This window comes from Oncorhynchus mykiss, chromosome 2 (genome assembly GCF_057628025.1).
Source record: "Oncorhynchus mykiss isolate SJ-2025 chromosome 2, ASM5762802v1, whole genome shotgun sequence".
Taxonomy (NCBI): Eukaryota; Metazoa; Chordata; class Actinopteri; order Salmoniformes; family Salmonidae; genus Oncorhynchus; species Oncorhynchus mykiss.
In genome coordinates this window covers 99,842,490-99,856,167 of record NC_143023.1, presented here as the reverse complement: position 1 = coordinate 99,856,167, position 13,678 = coordinate 99,842,490, and the positions used below count along the sequence as shown (strand labels likewise).

The 13,678-nt window shown below is 44.9% G+C and overlaps 1 protein-coding gene across 1 annotated transcript in view; it reads right to left on the bottom strand.

Moving 5' to 3' along the window:
- Positions 1–300: 300 nt before the first annotated feature.
- LOC110502564 (disintegrin and metalloproteinase domain-containing protein 10) overlaps positions 301–13,678 on the bottom strand; it is a 39,490-nt gene continuing 26,112 nt past the window's right edge. The window contains exons 13-16 of the mRNA XM_036960784.2: positions 12,416–12,527; positions 10,290–10,510; positions 7,972–8,098; positions 301–3,706 (exon numbers count right to left, since the gene is read on the bottom strand). Coding sequence (XP_036816679.2) covers positions 3,495–3,706; positions 7,972–8,098; positions 10,290–10,510; positions 12,416–12,527 — 672 coding nt within the window. The 3' untranslated portion in view covers positions 301–3,494. The remainder of the gene's footprint in view (positions 3,707–7,971; positions 8,099–10,289; positions 10,511–12,415; positions 12,528–13,678) is intronic.

Here is a 13,678-nt window from a genome sequence, read left to right as displayed (position 1 = left end):
AATCTTTACAGACAGACAGTCAGTCAGAGACAGTCAGTCAGAGACAGTCAGTCAGAGACAGTCAGTCAGACTGTCTCTGAGAGTCTGCATGGAGAAACAAAGAGAAGAGCCTTGTGTCTTTTTGCTGTTGAGTTTGAAACGTTGTGTCGTAAATCACAAGTCCAGCAAATCTCTTTCATTTCTGGCTAAAATGGCTGACAAAACATTTCAACCAACCAGGAGCCTTGGAACATGTGTGTGTTCTCACTCAGGAGGAGGGACTTTGCAAATGGAAAGAGAAAAAAACCACACAACTAAAGCTACATGTGATGGAACCATTCCTCCACTCCTTGGAACTCTATTCAAATAAATGAGGAAAAAAAAATGCAACGGCTGATGGTCACTTCCACTCCACACTGCAATGCTGATGGTCACTTCCACTCCACACTGCAATGCTGATGGTCACTTCCACTCCACACTGCAATGCTGATGGTCACTTCCACTCCACACTGCAATGCTGATGGTCACTTCCACTCCACACTGCAATGCTGATGGTCACTTCCACTCCACACTGCAACGGCTGATGGTCACTTCCACTCCACACTGCAACGGCTGATGGTCACTTCCACTCCACACTGCAACGGCTGACGGTCACTTCCACTCCACACTGCAACGGCTGATGGTCACTTCCACTCCACACTGCAATGCTGACGGTCACTTCCACTCCACACTGCAATGCTGATGGTCACTTCCACTCCACACTGCAACGGCTGATGGTCACTTCCACTCCACACTGCAACGGCTGATGGTCACTTCCACTCCACACTGCAACGGCTGATGGTCACTTCCACTCCACACTGCAATGCTGATGGTCACTTCCACTCCACACTGCAACGGCTGATGGTCACTTCCACTCCACACTGCAACGGCTGATGGTCACTTCCACTCCACACTGCAATGCTGATGGTCACTTCCACTCCACACTGCAATGCTGATGGTCACTTCCACTCCACACTGCAACGGCTGATGGTCACTTCCACTCCACACTGCAATGCTGATGGTCACTTCCACTCCACACTGCAACGGCTGATGGTCACTTCCACTCCACACTGCAACGGCTGACGGTCACTTCCACTCCACACTGCAATGCTGACGGTCACTTCCACTCCACACTGCAATGCTGACGGTCACTTCCACTCCACACTGCAACGGCTGACGGTCACTTCCACTCCACACTGCAATGCTGACGGTCACTTCCACTCCACACTGCAATGCTGACGGTCACTTCCACTCCACACTGCAATGCTGACGGTCACTTCCACTCCACACTGCAATGCTGACGGTCACTTCCACTCCACACTGCAATGCTGACGGTCACTTCCACTCCACACTGCAATGCTGACGGTCACTTCCACTCCACACTGCAACGGCTGATGGTCACTTCCACTCCACACTGCAATGCTGATGGTCACTTCCACTCCACACTGCAACGGCTGATGGTCACTTCCACTCCACACTGCAATGCTGATGGTCACTTCCACTCCACACTGCAATGGCTGATGGTCACTTCCACTCCACACTGCAATGCTGACGGTCACTTCCACTCCACACTGCAATGCTGATGGTCACTTCCACTCCACACTGCAATGGCTGATGGTCACTTCCACTCCACACTGTAATCCTGATGGTCACTTCCACTCCACACTGCAACGGCTGATGGTCACTTCCACTCCACACTGCAATGCTGATGGTCACTTCCACTCCACACTGCAATGGCTGATGGTCACTTCCACTCCACACTGCAATGGCTGATGGTCACTTCCACTCCACACTGCAATGCTGACGGTCACTTCCACTCCACACTGCAATGGCTGATGGTCACTTCCACTCCACACTGCAATGGTTGATGGTCACTTCCACTCCACACTGCAATGCTGACGGTCACTTCCACTCCACACTGCAATGCTGACGGTCACTTCCACTCCACACTGCAATGCTGATGGTCACTTCCACTCCACACTGCAATGGCTGATGGTCACTTCCACTCCACACTGCAATGGCTGACGGTCACTTCCACTCCACACTGCAATGGCTGACGGTCACTTCCACTCCACACTGCAATGCTGACGGTCACTTCCACTCCACACTGCAATGCTGACGGTCACTTCCACTCCACACTGCAATGCTGACGGTCACTTCCACTCCACACTGCAATGGCTGACGGTCACTTCCACTCCACACTGCAATGCTGATGGTCACTTCCACTCCACACTGCAATGGCTGATGGTCACTTCCACTCCACACTGCAATGGCTGATGGTCACTTCCACTCCACACTGCAATGCTGACGGTCACTTCCACTCCACACTGTAATCCTGATGGTCACTTCCACTCCACACTGCAATGGATGATGGTCACTTCCATCCACAGAATGACAAAATGTCAGATCTCACTCCAAAAGGTGGAGCCCCAGAAAACAGCTGGATGAAGACTGAAGAGGTCAGCTGTGCTGCAGCTCCAGTGGTGGTCGTTGGAGGAGGTCTTTATTTGAAGAGGTCAGCGGTGCTGCAGCTCCAGTGGTGGTCGTTGGAGGAGGTCTTTATTTGAAGAGGTCAGCTGTGCTGCAGCTCCAGTGGTGGTCGTTGGAGGAGGTCTTTATTTGAAGAGGTCAGCGGTGCTGCAGCTCCAGTGGTGGTCGTTGGAGGAGGTCTTTATTTGGAGAGGTCAGCTGTGCTGCAGCTCCAGTGGTGGTCGTTGGAGGAGGTCTTTATTTAAAGAGGTCAGCGGTGCTGCAGCTCTAGTGGTGGTTATTTGAAGAGGTCAGCTGGGCTGTAGCTCTAGTGGTGGTTACTTGAAGAGGTCAGCGGTGCTGCAGCTCTAGTGGTGGTCGTTGGAGGAGGTCTTTATTTAAAGAGGTCAGCGGTGCTGCAGCTCTAGTGGTGGTTATTTGAAGAGGTCAGCTGTGCTGCAGCTCTAGTGGTGGTCGTTGGAGGAGGTCTTTATTTAAAGAGGTCAGCTGTGCTGCAGCTCTAGTGGTGGTAGTTGGAGGGGGTCTTTGAGCTTTCTCAACTCCTTCCTGTTTGTCTGTTTGCAGATGGAGGGTCTGACGTATGGGGATGGTATAAACAACCAGTTTAGGCTGTTCTTTGGGTGGAGCGAAGCGCGTGTTTTATCCCACTGTTAGGTGTAAACCGGTGTGATTTGAATCCGGGTCTCCCACGTGGCAACACAACGCCTTAACCATAGTGTAAAAACTAAAAGTGTTGTTCCCTTTTCTTTCCCTCAATTCCATCGATCCTAAATCATAAAACATCTAAGAATATCCTCTAGGTTTAAATGGTGAAGAGGTGGGATTTCCACCCTGGAGACATGGGTTCAATCAAATACCAACAAATGGGTTCAAATCTCAATCCCAGCAGTGACATAAATAGGCACAAGGAGGAGCCAAGGCAAGGCAAGGAGCAGGCGATGGAGGGAACAGCGTCCCCCCACCCCGAACCCCAGTGTCTCAGCAGCTCAGCGTCTCATCTGGCCCATCTGGTAGTTTTCTCTAGGCTGACCCTGGCTGCGGTGGTGCCTCTGGGGCTGAGGCTGGCGTGAGGGCTGCTGCCGCTGGCCCCCAGAGACAGGGTGGTGCTGGCCGTGACCGACACCTCCATGGTGCGACTGGGACTGGTGCACCTGGGCCTCCCTGGCCTGCTGCTGGGCTCTCCTCCTCTTCAACGTGCCTGGGGTAAGAGGGAGAGAGAGGTTAGTCTAGCACATTGGTCAACAACAAGTCGATCGCGATTGACTGGTTGATCAACAAACATTTCTGTAAAAACCCAAGGATAAAGCCTCGCATTCAAATGTTTTATACTATTTCCGCACTATTGGCGGTAAGTGCACTTGATTCAACAGCCCTAGCACTAGGAAGGCAAAGTGTTCCCATTTTGAACCAGCTCATGTGTCTGAAGGTAGAACTGTGCCTTCCTGGCAGGCCCAGAGAGCAAATCAAGTACACCTATAGGCCTACCGCTGGCCAATCAGAAATCTCAGATCACCTTGTCTGCACAGTTTCCTGAATCCAGACACTGTAAAAAAAAAGTACACACAGCAAAAGTTGATACTGTGAGATTAAAACGTTTCAGACCATGAATAAAGCAAAGAGCTGCTGTTGTTATGAGTAAATTCATGTTTAAGTCGCTATTTAGCGCTGTCAACATCTTGTTCAACACCTTTATAAGCCATAAAATGCACCTTTTCCCTACTTCCACTCAAGCTACAACTAGCACTGCAGCAGTATGAGTATAGCAACACGTTTCTATAAGCTTTGTGGTCGAGAAGCTTGTTGTTGTTGTTGTACTGAACTAAAATATAAACGCAACATGTAGAAAGTGTTGGTCCCACGTTTCATGAGCTGAAATAGACGATCCCTGAGATGATCCAAAGCTTATTTCTCTCAAAGTTTGTGCACAAATTTGGTTTACATCCCTGTTAGTGAGCATTTCTCCTTTGCCAAGATAATCCATCCACCTGACAGGTGTGGCATATCAAGAAGCTGATTAAACAGCATGATAATTACACAGGTGCACCTTGTGCTGGGGGAAATAAAATGTCACTCTAAAATGTGCAGTTTTGTCACAACACAATGCCACAGATGTCTCAAAGTTTTGAAATAGTGTGCAATTGGCATGCTGACTGCAGGAATGTCCCCCAGAGCTGTTGCTAAAGAATGTAATGTTCATTTCTCTACCATAAGCCACCTCCAACGTTGTTTTAGAGAATTTGGCAGTACGTCCAACCGATCTCACAACCGCAGACCACGTGTGACCACGCCAGCCCAGGACCTCCACATCCGGCTTCTTCACCTGCGGGATCATCTGAGACCAGTCACCCGGACAGCTGATGAATGTGTGGATTTGCACAACTGAAGAATTTCTGCACAAGCTGTCAGAAACCGTCTCAGGGACGCTAATCTGCATGCTCGTTGTCCTCACCCGGGTCTTGACCCTACGGTAGTTTGGTGTCGTAACCGACTTCAGTGGGCAAATGCTCACCTTCGATGGCCACCGGTATGCTGGAGAAGTGTGCCTGGTTTTGACTGGTATTCTGATCCACACCCCTACCCTTTTTGTAAAGTATCCGTGACCAACAGATGCATATCTGTATTCCCAGTCATGTCAAATCCATAGATTGGGGCCTAATGCATTTATATGTCAATTAACTGATTTCCTTCTATGAACTGTAACTCAGTAAAATCAATTAAATTGTTGCATTTATATTTTATTTATTTATTATTGGCATCTTCCGGCTTGTCTTTTTTAAAACAGAGGATGATTTCACTCTCTCTGGTCATAGGAGTAACAAAATGAATTGCCGCATGCAGGGAGACTTGATTTGCGCCATCAGCTGGAAGACTGTGTACCCTTTTCTCAGAGCGGAGAGGGGCGGGACGGTGAGTCAAGTGAGAAGCAGTCAGGTGCACGGTGTTTCCTCCGACACATTGGTGTGGGTTGGATGCGCGCTGTGTTAAGAAGCAGTGCGGCTTGGTCGGGTTGTGTATCGGAGGACGCATGACTTTCAACCTTCGTCTCTCCCGAGCCCGTATGGGAGTTGTAGCGATGAGACAAGATAGTAACTACTAACAATTGGATACCACGAAATTGGGGAGAAAAAGGGGTAAAATAAAAATAAATAAATTACATTATCACTTAGCTGTGCTTCACAAGTAATATAACAAACGATCTATTACCAGTGAGATCATATACCTTTGCAGGTCTTAGAAGAAAGAAACAACCAACACTGGCAGGGCAATTCAAGCACAGACAATATGCAGTAATAATGTATTGGGCCTATAAGCCTACTGCACAATCCTAATTTCTACAGAACTGTTTTTAAATAGGTCAATGTTGCATAAGGTTTACGTTTTGAAATTTTTAAAGTCAGGGTGATATGCATGATATATCGGAATGCATGATATATCGGTATCGGACGATATTATTAGCTAAAAATGACAACATCGGTATCGGCCCGATGTCTAGTTTAATGCCTCGATTTGTAAAACCGACATCAAAGCTGACATACCTGTATAACGAAGGTACATGACGTAATGACGCCACGTAAAATGTGGCGCGATAAGAGCAACACATCATTCCTAACCTCGCCCACAATGTCTGCTGTGTGGATCGAGCAGTCAACAAGTCCAGCAGTCACTTGAAAGAGTAAGAACATTTCAGCGAGGCTACTCAAAGGCGAAATCCATTAAAGCCAAGATAATGGAATTCATTGCCCTTTTTACAATCAACCGTTCTCTGTCGTGGGTGATGTTGGCTTTCGCCGACTGGTCGAGCACCGGTACACATTTTTCAGATGTTGCCCTACAGGAGTTACACAGTAATAGCGTCACTGCTATTAGCTTCACGACGTACTACGGAACGCCGTTTGGGTCTTTGCGTGTCAAAAAAAGATACAGTAGCACTGTCAAAGCTGGACAAAGAAATTCTGCAAACAAGCAAAACACCGGCCACGAACGATGTGTTTACACATTACCACGTTGGTAATAAAGCATCATTTGTTCGACCGCAACTTCTGGGGTAGATAGCTTTAGCTTGGTATCTAGCTAACACCAATACAACCAACCTGAAAACAATGACCAGTAGAACCTGCAGTCATTTTCATTATTCTTAGCAATGATTATTATTATTATGTTATATTAGATGATGACACCGAGCTATATATAGTTAGCTAGCGAACTACAGCTACTGAAACAGATGTTGTGTTATTTGACGTGTATCTTGTTTGACACGCAAAGACCCAAACGGCGTTTTCCGTAGAAATCCTGGTTGACAATGAAACGACTGAACAATGAAACAGCACAGCAAGTAAGTGAAATAAAAAAGGTTTTGATGATGTTTTACTGGTCATGGGGACATAAATAGATGCCAACAAAATCACTTTTGAGTCAGTGTGGTGTGTGTGTGATGTGTGACCTTTATAAAAACTAGACAAGTCCGTTAAGAACAAATTCTTATTTACGACGCTGGACCAATTGTGCGCCGCACTATGGGACTGCCAATCACGGCCGGATGTGATACAGCCTGGATTCGAACCAGGGACTGTAGTGACGCCTCTTGCACTGAGATGCAGTGCCTTAACACACACACATGGACGCAGTGGTCTCACTATTTGACTGTACTAGAATGCTTAAAAGGCTGCTAAAATTGTAAATACCGGTTATCGGTATCGTTGTTTTTGGGCAAGGAGAATATCAGATATCGGTATCAGCCAAAAATGTCATATCGGTGCATCACTAGTTAAAACTAAATCTGAGCGGGAGATCTGGGCTTTTGACCCGGGAAGTGATCTTGACTCGGAAAAAGGTCGGTGACCACTGGTTTAGCTGAACATTCCCGTCTTTTCACAGGCATTTCTCTTTTAACCTTCATTTCACCAGGTACATCCATAGAGGTTAAAACTCCTCTATTTTAAGGGCGACCTGGTCATTTCTGACAACACTCATACTGTTGTAGTTCTCTGCTCCTGACCTGGTTTGGGGTTGCTAGAGGGGGTGTGGAGACTCACCTGGTAGTGGTTTGGGGTTGCTAGAGGGGGTGTGGAGACTCACCTGGTAGTGGTTTGGGGTTGCTAGAGGGGGTGTGGAGACTCACCTGGTAGTGGTTTGGGGTTGCTAGAGGGGGTGCCGAGACTCACCTGGTAGTGGTTTGGGGTTGCTAGGGGGAGTGCCGAGACTCACCTGGTAGTGGTTTGGGGTTGCTAGAGGGAGTGTGGAGACTCACCTGGTAGTGGTTTGGGGTTGCTAGAGGGGGTGTGGAGACTCACCTGGTAGTGGTTTGGGGTTGCTAGAGGGGGTGTGGAGACTCACCTGGTAGTGGTTTGGAGTTGCTAGAGGGGGTGCCAAGACTCACCTGGTAGTGGTTTGGGGTTGCTAGGGGGAGTGCCGAGACTCACCTGGTAGTGGTTTGGGGTTGCTAGAGGGGGTGTGGAGACTCACCTGGTAGTGGTTTGGGTGGGGGCAGTTTGGGGTTGCTGGAGGGAGTGTGGACACTACAGATCTTAATGAAGCCAGCCATCAGCATGATCAGAGCGATACCCATCAATAGCACTGCCCACCAGTGAGCCTGGAAGCAGAAGAAAAACACAAAGAAATGGAGATACATTTTTCATAAACACACAACTTCTAAAAACAATCTGTCCACTAAACACACAACTTTAACAACAATCTGTCCACTAGAGTCCACAACGAAAATACAATTGTTTTGGAGTTATCCTCCATGGTATTCTTTATGCATGCGTCTGACTGGTCGGTTGGACGTACTGTCAAATTCTCTAAAACGACGTTGGAGGCGGCTTATGGTAGAGAAATTAACATTACATTCTCTGGCAACAGCTCTGGTGGAAATTCCTGCAGTCAACATGCCAATTGCACGCTCCCTCAAAACTTGAGACATATGAGGCATTGTGTTGTGTGACAAAACTGTACATTTTAGAGTGGCCTATAATTTTGTGAACCTGTGTAATGATCATGCTGTTTAATCAGCTTCTTGATATGCCACACCTGTCAGGTGGATGGATTATCTTGGCAAAGGAGAAATGCTCACTAACAGGGATGTAAACAAATTGGTTCACAAAATTTGAGAGAAATAAGCTTTTTTGTGCATATTGAACATTTCAGGGAACTTCTATTTCTGCTCATGAAACGTGGGACCAACACTTTCTACATGCTGAGTTTATATTTTAGTTCAGTACAACAACAACAACAAGCTTATCGACAACAAAGCTTATCGAAACACGTTGCTATACTCATGCTGCTGCAGTGCTAGTTGTAGCTTGAGTGGAAGTAGGGAAAATGTGCATTTTATGGCTTATAAAAGTGTTGAACAAGGTGTTGACAGGCAGAATTCTACCTTCAGACACGTGAACTAGTTCAAAACACTTTGCCTTTCTGTAATTTTCTTTATGCGCCTGACTGATTAATTTTTTTCAAAATCAGTGAAATACAGAGTAAGTCGGAATTACATATGATATTTTCTGGTCATCTGACAGAATCAGTCAGTAAGCTACGTACCACTATCCACTCTGGCAGTCAGTAAGCTACGTACCACTATCCACTCAGTAAGCTACGTACCACTATCCACTCAGTCAGTCAGTAAGCTACCTACCACTATCCACTCAGTCAGTCAGTAAGCTACGTACCACTATCCACTCAGTAAGCTACGTACCACTATCCACTCAGTCAGTCAGTAAGCTACGTACCACTATCCACTCAGTCAGTCAGTAAGCTACCTACCACTATCCACTCAGTCAGTAAGCTACGTACCACTATCCACTCAGTCAGTCAGTAAGCTACCTACCACTATCCACTCAGTCAGTCAGTAAGCTACCTACCACTATCCACTCAGTCAGTCAGTAAGCTACGTACCACTATCCACTCAGTCAGTCAGTAAGCTACCTACCACTATCCACTCAGTCAGTCAGTAAGCTACGTACCACTATCCACTCAGTAAGCTACGTACCACTATCCACTCAGTCAGTCAGTAAGCTACGTACCACTATCCACTCAGTCAGTCAGTAAGCTACGTACCACTATCCACTCAGTCAGTCAGTAAGCTACCTACCACTATCCACTCAGTCAGTCAGTAAGCTACCTACCACTATCCACTCAGTCAGTCAGTAAGCTACCTACCACTATCCACTCAGTCAGTCAGTAAGCTACCTACCACTATCCACTCAGTCAGTCAGTAAGCTACGTACCACTATCCACTCAGTCAGTCAGTAAGCTACCTACCACTATCCACTCAGTCAGTAAGCTACGTACCACTATCCACTCAGTCAGTCAGTAAGCTACCTACCACTATCCACTCAGTCAGTCAGTAAGCTACCTACCACTATCCACTCAGTCAGTCAGTAAGCTACCTACCACTATCCACTCAGTCAGTCAGTAAGCTACGTACCACTATCCACTCAGTCAGTCAGTAAGCTACCTACCACTATCCACTCAGTCAGTCAGTAAGCTACGTACCACTATCCACTCAGTAAGCTACGTACCACTATCCACTCAGTCAGTCAGTAAGCTACGTACCACTACCCACTCAGTCAGTCAGTAAGCTACGTACCACTATCCACTCAGTCAGTCAGTAAGCTACCTACCACTATCCACTCAGTCAGTCAGTAAGCTACCTACCACTATCCACTCAGTCAGTCAGTAAGCTACCTACCACTATCCACTCAGTCAGTCAGTAAGCTACCTACCACTATCCACTCAGTAAGCTACGTACCACTATCCACTCAGTCAGTCAGTAAGCTACGTACCACTATCCACTCTGCAATGTTTTCATAGAGTTCAGGGTTGAAGATGGCCTTCTTCAGTCTGGCCAGAGGGCCATCCGCGTCCACCAGCCGACACCTCATGAACACGTCACAGTAGCCCTTGAAGTCGTTACAGGGAGACCCCGCAGGCAGCGTGGTGATTTTCTTATTGAAGAACCGGGCCAGTTTCTCTGAGCCTGTACTGCTGCAGGTGTTGGGGTTCACTGCAAGACAAGACAATCAACTAATAATAACTTTTATAGCGCTAGTCATTTATTTAACCTTTATTTAACTCGGCAAGTCAGTTAAGAACAAATTCTTAATTACAATGACGGCCTACCGGGGAACAGTGGGTTAACTGCCTTGTTCAGGGGGGCAGAACGACCGATTTTTACCTTGTCAGCTCAGGGGGATTCGATCCATCAACCTTTCAGTTGCTGATCTGACGCTCTAACTATTCATTACATAAATAATCTCAAAGCCCTTTAAAAACCTTGTCATAGAATGTGGTTGTTATACAAGGTGGTAAAAGTAAGACTGAAAAATTTGCTTGGTTTTTCAGAAAACCTGGATTGGAGTATTCCCAGAATCACGAGGGAGTGCTCCAACTGGGAATGCTGAAAAACACAGCAACTTCGGGAATGTATCTAGAATTTTGCAACCCTGTTGAAAAGGACAAAATACTACTGAAATATGCCCCTAAAACATGTTAATGTCAGGACATAACACTACTGAAATAAGCCCCTAAAACATGTTAATGTTAACGTCAGGACATAACACTACTGAAATATGCCCCTAAAACATGTTAATGTTAACGTCAGGACATAATACTACTGAAATAAGCCCCTAAAACATGTTAATGTTAACGTCAGGACATAATACTACTGAAATAAGCCCCTAAAACATGTTAATGTTAACGTCAGGACATAATACTACTGAAATAAGCCCCTAAAACATGTTAATGTTAACGTCAGGACATAATAATACTGAAATAAGCCCCTAAAACATGTTAATGTTAACGTCAGGACATAATACTACTGAAATAAGCCCCTAAAACATGTTAATGTTAACGTCAGGACATAATAATACTGAAATATGCCCCTCAAACATGTTAATGTTAACGTCAGGACATAATACTACTGAAATAAGCCCCTCAAACATGTTAATGTTAACGTCAGGACATAATAATATTGAAATAAGCCCCTAAAACATGTTAATGTTAACGTCAGGACATAATACTACTGAAATAAGCCCCTAAAACATGTTAATGTTAACGTCAGGACATAATAATACTGAAATATGCCCCTCAAACATGTTAATGTTAACGTCAGGACATAATACTACTGAAATAAGCCCCTCAAACATGTTAATGTTAACGTCAGGACATAATAATATTGAAATAAGCCCCTAAAACATGTTAATGTTAACGTCAGGACATAATAATATTGAAATAAGCCCCTAAAACATGTTAATGTTAACGTCAGGACATAATAATATTGAAATAAGCCCCTAAAACATGTTAATGTTAACGTCAGGACATAATACTACTGAAATATGCCCCTCAAACATGTTAATGTTAACGTCAGGACATAATACTACTGAAATAAGCCCCTCAAACATGTTAATGTTAACGTCAGGACATAATAATATTGAAATAAGCCCCTAAAACATGTTAATGTTAACGTCAGGACATAATACTACTGAAATAAGCCCCTAAAACATGTTAATGTTAACGTCAGGACATAATAATATTGAAATAAGCCCCTAAAACATGTTAATGTTAACGTCAGGACATAATACTACTGAAATAAGCCCCTAAAACATGTTAATGTTAACGTCAGGACATAATACTACTGAAATAAGCCCCTAAAACATGTTAATGTTAACGTCAGGACATAATAATATTGAAATAAGCCCCTAAAACATGTTAATGTTAACGTCAGGACATAATACTACTGAAATATGCCCCTCAAACATGTTAATGTTAACGTCAGGACATAATACTACTGAAATATGACCCTAAAACAGAATGTTAATGTCAGGAATCCGGTTAAGAGAGTAGTGCTCATGCTCTTTGGGGTAGAGTGACCTGAGACGGCAACACACACACACACACAAGCAGGACTCACTCTTCTCGCCACAGCAGACGTGGCACAGCTCGTCAGTCTCGTCCTTGCCCTCCACGCTGGCACAGGTACAGACCTCCAGACCATACTTCTCACAGATGGATCCAGAACAGCCCTGGAGAAGGCGGCACATGGTAGGGACGAGGGCAAACTCAAATCACTTTTATATTTAAGGTCTATTTTATTTTGGAATTGTAGATATGTTGTAGCTAAAACTTGAATTTCGAGCAAACACAGGCATTTGTAAGTGAATAAAATAAAAAAAGGTTCCTGGTATTTGAGATGAAGTATAAAATATTACAGTCAAGGAGCATCAAGGAATCAATAATTAAAGCTAGGATCTTTAGTTGCTCCATCCATTTTTTTGCTTACAGCTAGTTTCTTAGCTAGCTACTAGATGCTTAGTTGCTCCATCCATTTTTGGACCTAAAGCTAGTTTCTTAGCTAGCTACTAGATGCTTAGTTGCTCCATCCATTTTTTGACTTAAAGCTAGTTTCTTAGCTAGCTACTAGATGCTTAGTTGCTCCATCCATTTTTTACTTAAATCTAGTTTCTTAGCTATCTATTAGCTACTTAGTGGCTCCATCCATTTTCTGACTTATAAATTGATTGTTGAAGAATAGAACTTATAAATTCCTCAACTGTCGTACCACATCAGAACCCGACATAGAAGTCGGTTTGACCCCAATGTTTGTAAACAATGCCAACGTAAACAAACACTGAAGAGCCTCATAACACGGTTCAACTACATATAATGGTTGTATCATGTATGGTCAGTCCTTGCATCCATAGCCATGTCCATGAATTTGAGAGTGGTTACATTTATCCAGGCCGATCCGTCAGCTTTTTGCCCAAACAGAGGCGGCCGCTTTGTTATTGTTTCAACTACAAGCATTTCGCTACACTCACATTAACATCTGCTTAATTTGTATGTGACCAATACAATTTGATTTGAATTAGCACTCAGCCTTTATAATGTTTTCCTGTGAGGGAGCGAACTTCATATGTGGTGACTGATAAATTGGTACAGACAAACAGTAGGGTTGGGGTGCAGGAAGTACACTGAAATTCAGGAAGTACACTGAAATTCAGGAAGTACACTGAAATTCAGGAAGTACACTGAAATTCAGGAAGTACACTGAAATTCAGGAAGTACACTGAAATTCAGGAAGTACACTGAAATTCAGGAAGTACACTGAAATTCAGGAAGTACACTGAAATTCAGGAAGTACACTGAAATTCAGGAAGTACACTGAAATTCAGGA